This window comes from Haliotis rufescens, unplaced genomic scaffold, assembly GCF_023055435.1.
Source record: "Haliotis rufescens isolate VD_foot unplaced genomic scaffold, xgHalRufe1.0.p SCAF_14, whole genome shotgun sequence".
NCBI lineage: Eukaryota > Metazoa > Mollusca > Gastropoda > Lepetellida > Haliotidae > Haliotis > Haliotis rufescens.
In genome coordinates this window covers 18,349,713-18,364,499 of record NW_025963824.1, presented here as the reverse complement: position 1 = coordinate 18,364,499, position 14,787 = coordinate 18,349,713, and the positions used below count along the sequence as shown (strand labels likewise).

Sequence of the window (14,787 nt, the reverse complement as noted above, 5' to 3'; positions counted from 1 at the left end):
ATTTTTTAACAGGAGAGGTTGTGTGCAATACTCACTGCTGAACAGGGGCGATTTTGTGTCATACTCACCCACTCACTGCTGAACAGCGGCGATTGGGTGTCTAACTCACCCACTTACTGCTGAACAGGGGCGATTGGGTATCATACTCACTCACTCACTTCTAAACAGGGGCGATTGGATGTCATACTCACCCACTCACTGCTGAACAGGGGCGATTGGGTGTCATACTCACCAACTCACTGCTAAACAGGGGAGGTTGGGTGCAATACTCACCCACTCATTGCTGAACAGCGGCGATTGGGTGCCATACTCACCCACTCACTTCTAAACAGGGGCGATTGGGTGTCATACTCACCCACTCACTTCTAAACAGGGGCGATTGGGTGCCATACTGACCCACTCACTTCTAAACAGGGGCGATTGGGTGCCATACTCACCCACTCACTTCTAAACAGGGGAGGTTCGGTGCCATACTCACCCACTCACTTCTAAACAGGGGCGATTGGGTGTCATACTCACCCGCTCACTTCTAAACAGGGGAGGTTGGGTGCCATACTCACCCACTCACTGCTGAACAGGGGAGGTTGGGTGTCATACTCACCCACTCACTGCTGAACAGGGGCGATTGGGTGTCATACTCACCCACTCACTTCTAAACAGGGGCGATTGGGTGTCATACTCACCCACTCACTGCTAAACAGGGGAGGTTGGGTGCAATACTCACCCACTCACTGCTGAACAGCGGCGATTGGGTGCCATACTCACCCACTCACTTCTAAACAGGGGCGATTTTGTGCCATACTCACCCACTCACTGCTGAACAGGGGAGGTTTTGTGCCATACTCACCCACTCACTGCTGAACAGGGGAGGTTTTGTGCCATACTCACCCACTCACTTCTAAACAGGGGCGGTTTTGTGCCATACTCACCCACTCACTGCTGAACAGGGGAGGTTTTGTGCCATACTCACCCACTCACTTCTAAACAGGGGCGATTGGGTGCCATACTCGCCCGCTCACTGCTGAACAGGGGAGGTTGGGTGCCATACTCACCCACTCACTGCTGAACAGGGGAGGTTGGTTGTCATACTCACCCACTCACTTCTGAACAGAGGCTGTGACATACTCATTCATTACGTAGTCTACAGTGGATGGGCAGAGGAATGGATGCCCCATGAATTATATTTGGTCTCGATCGAGTCGATCAATTCAGATAACAAAACGGAATGAAGGCCTTCACGAATCTAAAACCGTCTACTTTGCAGCAGTCATACACGCCGGGATGGGTACAATCAGCCTCAATCTGCAACCAACATAGGTGTCATAATTCCAAGTCAATTCGACAGCCAGCGGTTACTTCATGTGAAAAAAAAGAAATGTCTTTCATTAGCGTGTATTCTAAAGTAAAACTAAAGTGAAGGGGATATCACTGTTTACGATTTTTTATAGACAACCATTAAAAGAGGATATAAAATTATATTGGCCAATCGGCCATAGCATCTAAAACCTAACTGTCAGCAGAAACAAAATAGTGTCCAACATCATAGCATGCATCTCCACCCAGACTGCTGCCAACAGGTCTAAGACGAAACTCAGGGGTGAAGATTAAACGACGGCAGCCACATGTGTGAGTTGGGTAAACATATCTTTTGTCATTTTTAGAATTGATAACAATTCTGTTTTGGTATTGATAAGATTTCTATTTTCGTATATTGATATGATTTCATGTATTTCTTTGGCTGCTCTGTCTATAAACGTTGGAGCAGCTGTCCATCTCTCAGAAACAGAGTTAGTTTGGCCTTCGCTATTGCATCTCTTGGCTTTAGTGAAGCTACGACAGACAGCGGATCTAACTGCAATTCTTGTCTTAACCGAGTCCGGGCCGGGGCATAGTTTTGACATTCCAGTAACAAGTGAGCAATGGATTGAGGTTGATTGCATGATGCCCATACCTTGTCATGGTGCTTTTTGTGACCGAGTTTGAGTTGCCTACCTTAACTTCCTTTTAATTGAGTATGAGTAAGGCTTTTGGCGGATCTTGTGTAGCCGTCTGCCGTCCATGACTGACCATTTTAGTCAGGTTTTGTGAATAAGTGAGTATGGTTTCACGCCGCTTTAGCAATATTCCAGCAATATCACGGCGGGGGACTGCAGAAATGGGCTTCACACATTGTACCCATGTCGGGAATGGAACCCGGGTCTTCGGCGTGACGAGCAGGTTTGGTAGATAGAGGTATTATATAACGTGGGGCAAGGTCGGTGGCCCACGTACCTGGACAAACGTGAGATCTGGCGACGTGACGTTTATAGACAGCGCTTGGGATGAAGGGTCCTGCCCGGAGGGGGCTTAAGATTAGAAGGGATACGCCGAATGTTGGCTGGGTACAATGCCGGTGCACTTTGGAAACATATTGAAACAATTAGGTATTTCAGATAAATGAGTTTAAATAAAATATATGCTCGTAATGCTCAACGGAAGCGTTTTTGGTTTTAGGACAAACTATAATTACCCTTCCACCAGGGAGTAATGTTGGATGCCTATATGACATACCTCCAGCTACTGTGGAACACACTGTACATCTGTGAATGATATCCGATGTGGAAGATGGTATGCGTTATATAGGATATCAAGCAAACGATAAAAAATCAAAACTGAAAGATGCGTTCATTGATATCTAGCCGTAGTATCAAGCCATTCTGGAACTGCGGTAAGCTTCAGTTAAAAACAGGTTATGTACGTCAAGGAGTAGGTGAATGCTAATTTATGAAGCAGTCTTTAATATTTCAGCTATATGACAGCGACCTATAATAATAGAGCCTGTTCAAGACAAGAAAAAAGAATAACCGACAAGCACTAGCTTTGCGCCATGGGGACGATTACATTCAGTGAGATCATTACATTGTAACCTACCGACCCTCACTCGCCTCCAACAGCCTAAGCCTTAAACAGTAAGATTGTTGGATTTGTTGTTTGAAGCCAAAGTGAGTTAAGATCGTGCTATATGACGCCGAGCTGTAACTCATCGTGTCTGGACCGAGCAGTCCACTGAATGATGCCATGAGCAGGGTCCCGTGCCGCGACAGGCGGGGAACGTCGACATGACATCAAGCAATCTAGCATCTCCCGATCCATTCAGTCGCCTTTACGACAACCGTCGATCACAGGGGACCTATTATAATCCCACCTAGTAGCGTCTGTACTTAATTAGTTGTTCTCTGCATCATTCATTACCCAGTGTTAGCCGGTAAGTTGACACACGGAAGAAAGATGCGTTCCTTCCAGCTTCTGAATGATATCAAAATCAATAACTTGACGATTACCAAAATGATTCGAGTCTTTGTGCATTCACTCCATCTGACCCTGTATTTGTATTGTACATGTGAAACAGTCTATCACTGACAGATATATGTGAAACAGTCTATCACTGACAGATATGTGTGAAACAGTCTATCACTGACAGATACATGTGAAACAGTCTATCACTGACAGATACATGTGAAACAGTCTATCACTGACAGATTCGTGTGAAACAGTCTATCACTGACAGATATGTGTGAAACAGTCTATCACTGACAGATTCGTGTGAAACAGTCTATCACTGACAGATATGTGTGAAACAGTCTATCGCTGACAGATATATGTGAAACAGTCTATCACTGACAGATTCGTGTGAAACAGTCTATCACTGACAGATATATGTGAAACAGTCTATCACTGACAGATTCGTGTGAAACAGTCTATCACTGACAGATATGTGTGAAACAGTCTATCACTGACAGATTCGTGTGAAACAGTCTATCGTTGACAGATATATGTGAAACGGTCTATCACTTACAGATATATGTAAAACAGTCTATCACTGACAGATACGTGTGATAAAGTCTATCACTGACAGATTCGTGTGAAACAGTCTATCACTGACAGATATGTGTGTAACAGTCTATCACTGACAGATATATGTAAAACAGTCTATCACTGACAGATATATGTGAAACAGTCTATCACTGACAGATATATGTAAAACAGTCTATCACTGAAAGATATATGTGAAACAGTCTATCACTGACAGATATATGTGAAACAGTCTATCACTGACACATACGTGTGAAACAGTCTATCACTGACAGATAAAACAAGATAGTAGCTTATATTTGAACTGACCGTCAGGGTTAAATTATCGCCTGTTCTCATACTCTAGTCTATACGGTAGACATGACAGAGTAGGAGGAGGAATGTATTGCCCTACTTGTGATCAGTATCCCAGCGCCGGTGTCTCCAGCTGCAGTGCTGGCCCCGTGCTCAAATAGACGGCTTCACTGGAACCCCCGCTGGACATACTAAGACAACATATATACACACACAAGTGATTTAACTTCCCCCCCTTTAGGAAGTCAACAATTTCAACACGGAACTTTACATCTGGTCATTGTAGTCGTGATTGTACACATAGAGAACTTGAGTGAAACATGTACATACATGTGTGTGTACAGTCGGTGTTGTACATCAGGTGACGTGATGTTGCAGTCGGTGTTGTACATCAGCTGACGTCATGTAGCAGTCGGTGTTGTACATCAGCTGACGTGATGTTGCAGTCGGTGTTGTACATCAGCTGACGTCATGTTGCAGTCGGTGTTGTACATCAGCTGACGTGATGTTGCAGTCGGTGTTGTACATCAGCTAACGTCATGTTGCAGTCTGTGTTGTACATCAGCTGACGTCATGTTGCAGTCGGTTTTGTACATCAGCTGAAGTGATGTTGCAGTCGGTGTTGTACATCAGCTGACGTGATGTTGCAGTCGGTGTTGTACATCAGCTGACGTGATGTTGCAGTCGGCGTTGTACACCAGCTGACGTGATGTTGCAGTTGATGGTATACATCAACACTCAATCGATTGAAATGATCCCTTCTAGGTTATTTGTCTCTGTCAAATCAAATTAAAAGATTAAAAGGCTCTATCGCACGTACATCGTTGAGAAGCAGCACTGTCCAGCTGGTAGCTGCTATATAATTGAGAACAACGATTCAGATGGCTGTTGCCAATGCAACTAAGGTTGCCATGTCAGAAAGATGTCTGCTTTCACTTTACTCCCATGCTTTTAACATCGTGACAACTTCCGCATCAGTTGCAGGGTATATTGCTATGACGACGGTCAAACACAAAGGGCGACTGTATGGAACACAAGTAAGCTAGTGGTGATCGAGGCGAATATTGGTGAAACATTGGTAACTTTTCTTTTGTCCGGATATAGATAAATAGACTTTATTACTCACCCGTGAATAGGTCACATGTGATAACACCACGTGCGGTCGGGGCTGTTTGGGGCATATGCTTGTTATTCGAATGGGGGCGTCGGTAGCACTGTGCATTTGTGTACAACGTCTTTACATGCATCTCAAAATTGTATTATATATATACTTCAATATGTCATGCCAATGCGTTTTTGCAATTGCCCGTGATCTATCGCAGAACTCGCGAAAGCATATTAATGTAAATGGAGCGAGTATACGGCAACTCACGTTTGTATTGTAAAAGAGCAGGCATCTGATATTATAGAGGTAAGGAGCATCACTTATACACAAAACATCGTATCGATAGATCCCCCCTACATGTTCATCACCGCGTCTACTTACGACCTTGAACATCGTGTTGTAAATGAGAGTGTGCCTCTTGGACCAAGTGGACAGTCGATAGAAATGTCAACCGATGCTTTGTCGTGAATCCTTCGTTTACCGATTTTGTACTGATGGTGTAACTTATGAGCAATTATAACCAATTTCACAGCAGATAAACTACTAACTCGTATGAAAACCAAGAGCCCACATCACATGACTCGATGAGTCGATCGTCGCGCGGGCTCCCCTCACCTACCCTGCACCGAGTGGGAAGTTAGGTTGAAAACAGATGTTTCTAACTTGGTGATGTTTGTGTATGTAATTGTATCTTGCAGTTTCCTTAATTTAGCCTATGATCGACTAATCAACTCCGAATAATACTTCATAGATGTAGGCAGTTGGAATGTATGAAGTAAGGTGCTGATGGTCGTCTTGTATAGATGTAGACAGTGGGGCTATATGAGGTAGGGTGCTGATAGTCGTCTTGTCCGGATATAGGGGCTGGCGGTTGACTTGTGCAGATGCTGGCAATGGGTGTATATGAAGTAGGGTGCAGATGAATGCCTTGGCAGTGGTATTACGGGCGTGGTAATGATTGTTGTACTTGTCCCATGATGATGGTGGATGTGAAGGTACAGTATTGTTCTGCTCTATTCAGGTTATCAGGCGCTGTGCAACATGCCCTTGTATCGGTCCTCTGTGCTCAACAACGGATGGCTGAAGAAGGAGTTCGACCCCACACCCATTATGTCCACCTACATCCTCGCATTCGTCGTCGCAGATTTCAAGTCGAGAAATTACAGTTTTAACAATGGCTACCAGGTAGTGTAGATTGTCCCAGACAATGGCTGCTTAAACAAAAGTCGATGCACATCTTTGAACCAAAAGATTGGAAATAGACATCTTAACTCCTATGATGTTATTTGTAACTGTCCCGTTTTCTATCTTACCATGTGTTTGTAACTGTCACATCTACCCTCCTACCATGTGTTTATAACTATCACATCTACCCTCCTACCATGTGTTTATAACTGTCACATCTACCATCCTACCATGTGTTTATAACTGTCACATCTACCATCCTACCATGTGTTTGAAACTGTCACATCTACACTCCTACCATGTGTTTATAACTGTCACATTTACCCTCCCAACACATGTTTATAACTGTCACTACGTGTTAGTAACGGTGACATCTAACCTCCCATTACGTGTTAGTAACGGTGACATCTACCCTCCCACTACGGGTTAGTAACGGTGACATCTACCCTCCCACTACGGGTTAGTAACGGTAACATCTACACTCCCACTACGTGTTTGTAACAGTGACATCTACTCTCCCACTATGTGTTAGTAACGGTGACATCTACTCTCCCACTACGTGTTAGTGACGGTGACATCTACTCTCCCACTATGTGTTAGTAACGGTGACATCTACTCCCCCACTATGTGTTAGTAACGGTGACATCTACTCTCCAACTACGTGTTAGTGACGTTGACATCTGCTCTCCCACTACGTGTTTGTGACGGTGACATCTACACTCCCATTACGTGTTAGTGACGGTGACATCTACTCTCCCACTATGCATTTGTAACGGTGATATCTACACACCTACTACGTGTTAGTGACGGTGACATCTACCCTCCCACTACGGGTTAGTAACGGTAACATCTACACTCCCACTACGTGTTTGTAACAGTGACATCTACTCTCCCACTATGTGTTAGTGACGGTGACATCTACTCTCCCACTCCGTGTTAGTGACGGTGACATATACTCTCCCACTATGTGTTAGTAACGGTGACATCTACTCCCCCACTATGTGTTAGTAACGGTGACATCTACTCTCCCACTACGTGTTAGTGACGGTGACATCTACTCTCCAACTATCTGTTAGTGACGGTGACATCTACTCTCCCACTACGTGTTAGTGACGGTGACATCTACACTCCCACTATGCATTTGTAACGGTGATATCTACACACCTACTCCGTGTTAGTGACGGTGACATCTACTCTTCCACTACGTGTTAGTGACGGTGACATCTACTCTCCCACTATGCATTTGTAACGGTGATATCTACACACCTACTACGTCTTAGTGACGGTGACATCTACCCTCCCACTACGTGTTTGTAACGGTGACATCTACACTCCCACTACGTGTTTGTAACGGTAACATCTACACTCCCACTACGTGTTTGTAACGGTAACATCTACACTCCCACTACGTGTTAGTAGCGATGACATCTACACTCCCACTACGTGTTTGTAACGGTAACATCTACACTCCCACTACGTGTTTGTAACGGTGACATCTACACTCCTACTAGGTGTTTGTAACGGTGACATCTACACTCCTACTAGGTGTTTGTAACGGTGACATCTACACTCCCACTACGTGTTAGTAACTGTGACATCTTCCCTCCCACTACGTGTTAGTACCGGTGACATCTACACACCCACTACGTGTTTGTAACATTGATATCGACACTCCCACTACGTGTTTGTAACAGTGACATCTTCCCTCCCACTACTTCTTAGTAACGGTGACATCTACACTCCCACTACGTGTTTGTAACGGTGACATCTACACACCCACTACGTGTTTGTAACATTGATATCGACATTCCCACTATGTGTTAGTAACGGTGACATCTACACTCCCACTACGTGTTTGTAACGGTGACATCTACACTGCCACTACGTGTTAGTAACGGTAACATCTACTCTCCCACTACGTGTTTGTAACGGTGACATCTACACTCCCACTACGTGTTTGTAACGGTAACATCTACACTCCCACTACGTGTTTGTAACATTGATATCGACGCTCCCACTACGTGTTTCTAACGGGGACATCTACTCTCCCACTATGTGTTTATAACGGTGACATCTACTCTCCAACTACGTGTCAGTGACGGTGACATCTACTCTCCCACTACGTGTTAGTGACGGTGACATCTACACTCCCACTACGTGTTAGTGACGGTGACATCTACTCTCCCACTATGCATTTGTAACGGTGATATCTACACACCTACTACGTGTTAGTGACGGTGACATCTACCCTCCCACTACGTGTTTGTAACGGTAACATCTACACTACCACTATGTATTTGTAACGGTGATATCTACACACCCACTACGTGTTAGTAACGGTGACATCTACACTCCCACTACGTGTTTGTAACGGTGACATCTACACTCCTACTAGGTGTTTGTAACGGTGACATCTACACTCCCACTATGCATTTGTAACGGTGAAATCTACACTCCCACTACGTGCTAGTAACGATGACATCTACACTCCCACTACGTGTTTGTAACGTTGATATCGACACTCCAACTACGTGTTAGTAACGGTGATATCGATACTCCCACCACGCGTTAGTAGCGATGACATCTACACTCCCACGACGTGTTAGTAACGGTGACATCTACACTCCCACTACGTGTTAGTAACGGTGACATCTACATTCCCACTACGTGTTTGTAACGGTGACATCTACACTCACACTTTGTGTTTGTAACGGTAACATCTACACTCCCACGACGTGTTAGTAACGGTGACATCTACACTCCCACTACGTGTTAGTAACGGTAACATCTACACTTGTACTACGTGTTTGTAACGGTAACATCTACACTCCCACTATGTGTTAGTAACGGTGACATCTACACTCACACTACGTGTTAGTAACGGTAACATCTACACTCCCAATACGTGTTAGTAACGGTGACATCTACACTCCCACTATGTGTTAGTAACGGTGACATCTACACTCCCACTATGTGTTTGTAACGGTAACATCTACACTCCCACTACGTGTTAGTAACGGTGACATCTACACTCCCACTACGTGTTAGTAACGGTGACATCTACACTCCCACTACGTGTTAGTAACGGTTACATCTACACTCCCACTACGTGTTAGTAACTGTGATATCTTCCCTCCAACTACGTGTTAGTAACTGTGACATCTTCCCTCCCACTACGTGTTAGTACCGGTGACATCTACACACCCACTACGTGTTTGTAAAATTGATATCGACTCTCCCACTACGTGTTTGTAACGGTGACATCTACACTCCCACTACGTGTTTGTAACGGTGACATCTACACTCCCACTATGTGTTAGTAACGGTAACATCTACACTCCCACTATGTGTTTTTAACGGTGACATCTACTCTCCAACTACGTGTTAGTGACGGTGACATCTACACTCCCACTACGTGTTTGTAACGGTAACATCTACACTCCCACTATGCATTTGTAACGGTGATATCTACACACCTACTACGTGTTAGTGACGGTGACATCTACACTCCCACTACGTGTTAGTAACGGTGACATCTTCCCTCCGACTACGTGTTTGTAACAGTGACATCTACTCTCACACTACGTGTTTGTAACGGTGATATCTTCCCTCCAACTACGTGTTAGTAACGGTGACATCTACACTCCCACTACGTGTTAGTAACGGTGACATTTACACTCCCACTACGTGTTTGTAACAGTGACATCTTCCCTCCCACTACGTGTTAGTAACGGTGACATCTACACTCCCACTACGTGTTAGTAACGGTGACATCTACACTCCCACTACGTGTTTGTAACGGTGACATCTACTCTCCCACTACGTGTTTGTAACGGTGACATCTACACTCCCACTACGTGTCAGTGACGGTGACATCTACTCTCCCACTACGTGTTAGTGACGGTGACATCTACACTCCCACTACGTGTTAGTGACGGTGACATCTACTCTCCCACTATGCATTTGTAACGGTGATATCTACACACCTACTACGTGTTAGTGACGGTGACATCTACCCTCCCACTACGTGTTTGTAACGGTAACATCTACACTACCACTATGTATTTGTAACGGTGATATCTACACACCCACTACGTGTTAGTAACGGTGACATCTACACTCCCACTACGTGTTTGTAACGGTGACATCTACACTCCTACTAGGTGTTTGTAACGGTGACATCTACACTCCCACTATGCATTTGTAACGGTGAAATCTACACTCCCACTACGTGCTAGTAACGATGACATCTACACTCCCACTACGTGTTTGTAACGTTGATATCGACACTCCAACTACGTGTTAGTAACGGTGATATCGATACTCCCACCACGCGTTAGTAGCGATGACATCTACACTCCCACTACGTGTTAGTAACGGTGACATCTACACTCCCACTACGTGTTAGTAACGGTGACATCTACATTCCCACTACGTGTTTGTAACGGTGACATCTACACTCACACTTTGTGTTTGTAACGGTAACATCTACACTCCCACGACGTGTTAGTAACGGTGACATCTACACTCCCACTACGTGTTAGTAACGGTAACATCTACACTTGTACTACGTGTTTGTAACGGTAACATCTACACTCCCACTATGTGTTAGTAACGGTGACATCTACACTCACACTACGTGTTAGTAACGGTAACATCTACACTCCCAATACGTGTTAGTAACGGTGACATCTACACTCCCACTATGTGTTAGTAACGGTGACATCTACACTCCCACTATGTGTTTGTAACGGTAACATCTACACTCCCACTACGTGTTAGTAACGGTGACATCTACACTCCCACTACGTGTTAGTAACGGTGACATCTACACTCCCACTACGTGTTAGTAACGGTTACATCTACACTCCCACTACGTGTTAGTAACTGTGATATCTTCCCTCCAACTACGTGTTAGTAACTGTGACATCTTCCCTCCCACTACGTGTTAGTACCGGTGACATCTACACACCCACTACGTGTTTGTAAAATTGATATCGACTCTCCCACTACGTGTTTGTAACGGTGACATCTGCACTCCCACTACGTGTTTGTAACGGTGACATCTACACTCCCACTATGTGTTAGTAACGGTAACATCTACACTCCCACTATGTGTTTTTAACGGTGACATCTACTCTCCAACTACGTGTTAGTGACGGTGACATCTACACTCCCACTACGTGTTTGTAACGGTAACATCTACACTCCCACTATGCATTTGTAACGGTGATATCTACACACCTACTACGTGTTAGTGACGGTGACATCTACACTCCCACTACGTGTTAGTAACGGTGACATCTTCCCTCCGACTACGTGTTTGTAACAGTGACATCTACTCTCACACTACGTGTTTGTAACGGTGATATCTTCCCTCCAACTACGTGTTAGTAACGGTGACATCTACACTCCCACTACGTGTTAGTAACGGTGACATTTACACTCCCACTACGTGTTTGTAACAGTGACATCTTCCCTCCCACTACGTGTTAGTAACGGTGACATCTACACTCCCACTACGTGTTAGTAACGGTGACATCTACACTCCCACTACGTGTTTGTAACGGTGACATCTACTCTCCCACTACGTGTTTGTAACGGTGACATCTACACTCCCACTACGTGTTTGTAACGGTGACATCTACACTCCCACTACGTGTTTCTAACGGTGATATCGACACTCCAACTGCGTGTTAGTAACGGTGATATCGATACTCCCACCACGCGTTAGTAGCGATGACATCTACACTCCCACTACGTGTAAGTGACGGTGACATCTACCCTCCCACTACCTGTTACTAACGATGACATCTACACTCCCACTACGTGTTAGTAACGGTGACATCTACACTCCCACTACGTGTTAGTAACGGTGACATCTACATTCCCACTACGTGTTTGTAACGGTGACATCTACACTCACACTTTGTGTTTGTAACGGTAACATCTACACTCCCACGACGTGTTAGTAACGGTGACATCTACACTCCCACTACGTGTTAGTAACGGTAACATCTACACTCCTACTACGTGTTTGTAACGGTAACATCTACACTCCCACTATGTGTTAGTAACGGTGACATCTACACTCACACTACGTGTTAGTAACGGTAACATCTACACTCCCAATACGTGTTAGTAACGGTGACATCTACACTCCCACTACGTGTTAGTAACGGTGACATCTACACTCCCACTATGTGTTTCTAACGGTAACATCTACACTCCCACTTCGTGTTAGTAACGGTGACATCTACACTCCCACTACGTGTTAGTAACGGTGACATCTACACTCCCACTACGTGTTAGTAACGGTTACATCTACACTCCCACTACGTGTAAGTAACGGTGATATCTTCCCTCCAACTACGTGTTAGTAACTGTGACATCTTCCCTCCCACTACGTGTTAGTACCGGTGACATCTACACACCCACTACGTGTTTGTAACATTGATATCGACACTCCCACTACGTGTTTGTAACGGTGACATCTACACTCCCACTACGTGATTGTAACGGTGACATCTACACTCCCACTATGTGTTAGTAACGGTAACATCTACACTCCCACTATGTGTTAGTAAAGGTGACATCTACTCTCCAACTACGTGTTAGTGACGGTGACATCTACACTCCCACTACGTGTTTGTAACGGTAACATCTACACTCCCACTATGCATTTGTAACGGTGATATCTACACACCTACTACGTGTTAGTGACGGTGACATCTACACTCCCACTACGTGTTAGTAACGGTGACATCTTCCCTCCGACTACGTGTTTGTAACAGTGACATCTACTCTCACACTACGTGTTTGTAACGGTGACATCTTCTCTCCAACTACGTGTTAGTAACGGTGACATCTACACTCTCACTACGTGTTAGTAACGGTGACATCTTCCCTCCCACTACGTGTTAGTAACGGTAACATCTACACTCCTACTACGTGTTAGTGACGGTGACATCTACACTCCCACTACGTGTTTGTAACAGTGACATCTTCCCTCCCACTACGTGTTAGTAACGGTGACATCTTCCCTCCCACTACGTGTTAGTAACGGTGACATCTACACTCCCACTACGTGTTAGTAACGGTGACATCTACACTCCCACTACGTGTTTGTAACGGTGACATCTACGCTCCCACTACGTGTTTGTAACGGTGACATCTACACTCCCACTACGTGTTTGTAACGGTGACATCTACACTCCCACTACGTGTAAGTGACGGTGATATCGATACTCCCACCACGCGTTAGTAGCGATGACATCTACACTCCCACTACCTGTAAGTAACGGTGATATCGATACTCCCACCACGCGTTAGTAGCGATGACATCTACACTCCCACTACGTGTAAGTGGCGGTGACATCTACCCTCCCACTACCTGTTACTAACGATGACATCTACACTCCCACTACGTGTTAGTAACGGTGACATCTACACTCCCACTACGTGTTAGTAACGGTGACATTTACATTCCCACTACGTGTTTGTAACGGTGACATCTACACTCACACTTTGTGTTTGTAACGGTAACATCTACACTCCCACGACGTGTTAGTAACGGTGACATCTACACTCCCACTACGTGTTAATAACGGTAACATCTACACTCCTACTACGTGTTTGTAACGATAACATCTACACTCCCACTATGTGTTAGTAACGGTGACATCTACACTCACACTACGTGTTAGTAACGGTAACATCTACACTCCCAATATGTGTTAGTAACGGTAACATCTACACTCCCACTACGTGTTAGTAACGGTGACATCTACACTCCCACTATGTGTTTCTAACGGTAACATCTACTCTCCCACTACGTGTTAGTAACGGTGACATCTACACTCCCACTACGTGTTAGTAACGGTTACATCTACACTCCCACTACGTGTTAGTAACGGTTACATCTACACTCCCACTACGTGTTAGTAACGGTGATATCTTCCCTCCAACTACGTGTTAGTAACTGTGACATCTTCCCTCCCACTACGTGTTAGTACCGGTGACATCTACACACCCACTACGTGTTTGTAACATTGATATCGACACTCCCACTACGTGTTTGTAACGGTGACATCTACACTCCCACTATGTGTTAGTAACGGTAACATCTACACTCCCACTATGTGTTTTTAACGGTGACATCTACTCTCCAACTACGTGTTAGTGACGGTGACATCTACTCTCCCACTACGTGTTAGTGACGGTGACATCTACATTCCCACTACGTGTTAGTGACGGTGACATCTACTCTCCCACTATGCATTTGTAACGGTGATATCTACACACCTACTACGTGTTAGTGACGGTGACATCTACCGTCCCACTACGTGTTT

General features: G+C 44.9%; 1 protein-coding gene across 1 annotated transcript in view; it reads left to right on the top strand.

Moving 5' to 3' along the window:
- Positions 1 to 14,787, top strand: part of LOC124127649 (glutamyl aminopeptidase-like) — a 202,970-nt gene that overhangs the window by 115,719 nt on the left and 72,464 nt on the right. Inside the window, exon 3 of the mRNA XM_048395096.1 lies at positions 6,273 to 6,436. Coding sequence (XP_048251053.1) covers positions 6,273 to 6,436 — 164 coding nt within the window. The remainder of the gene's footprint in view (positions 1 to 6,272; positions 6,437 to 14,787) is intronic.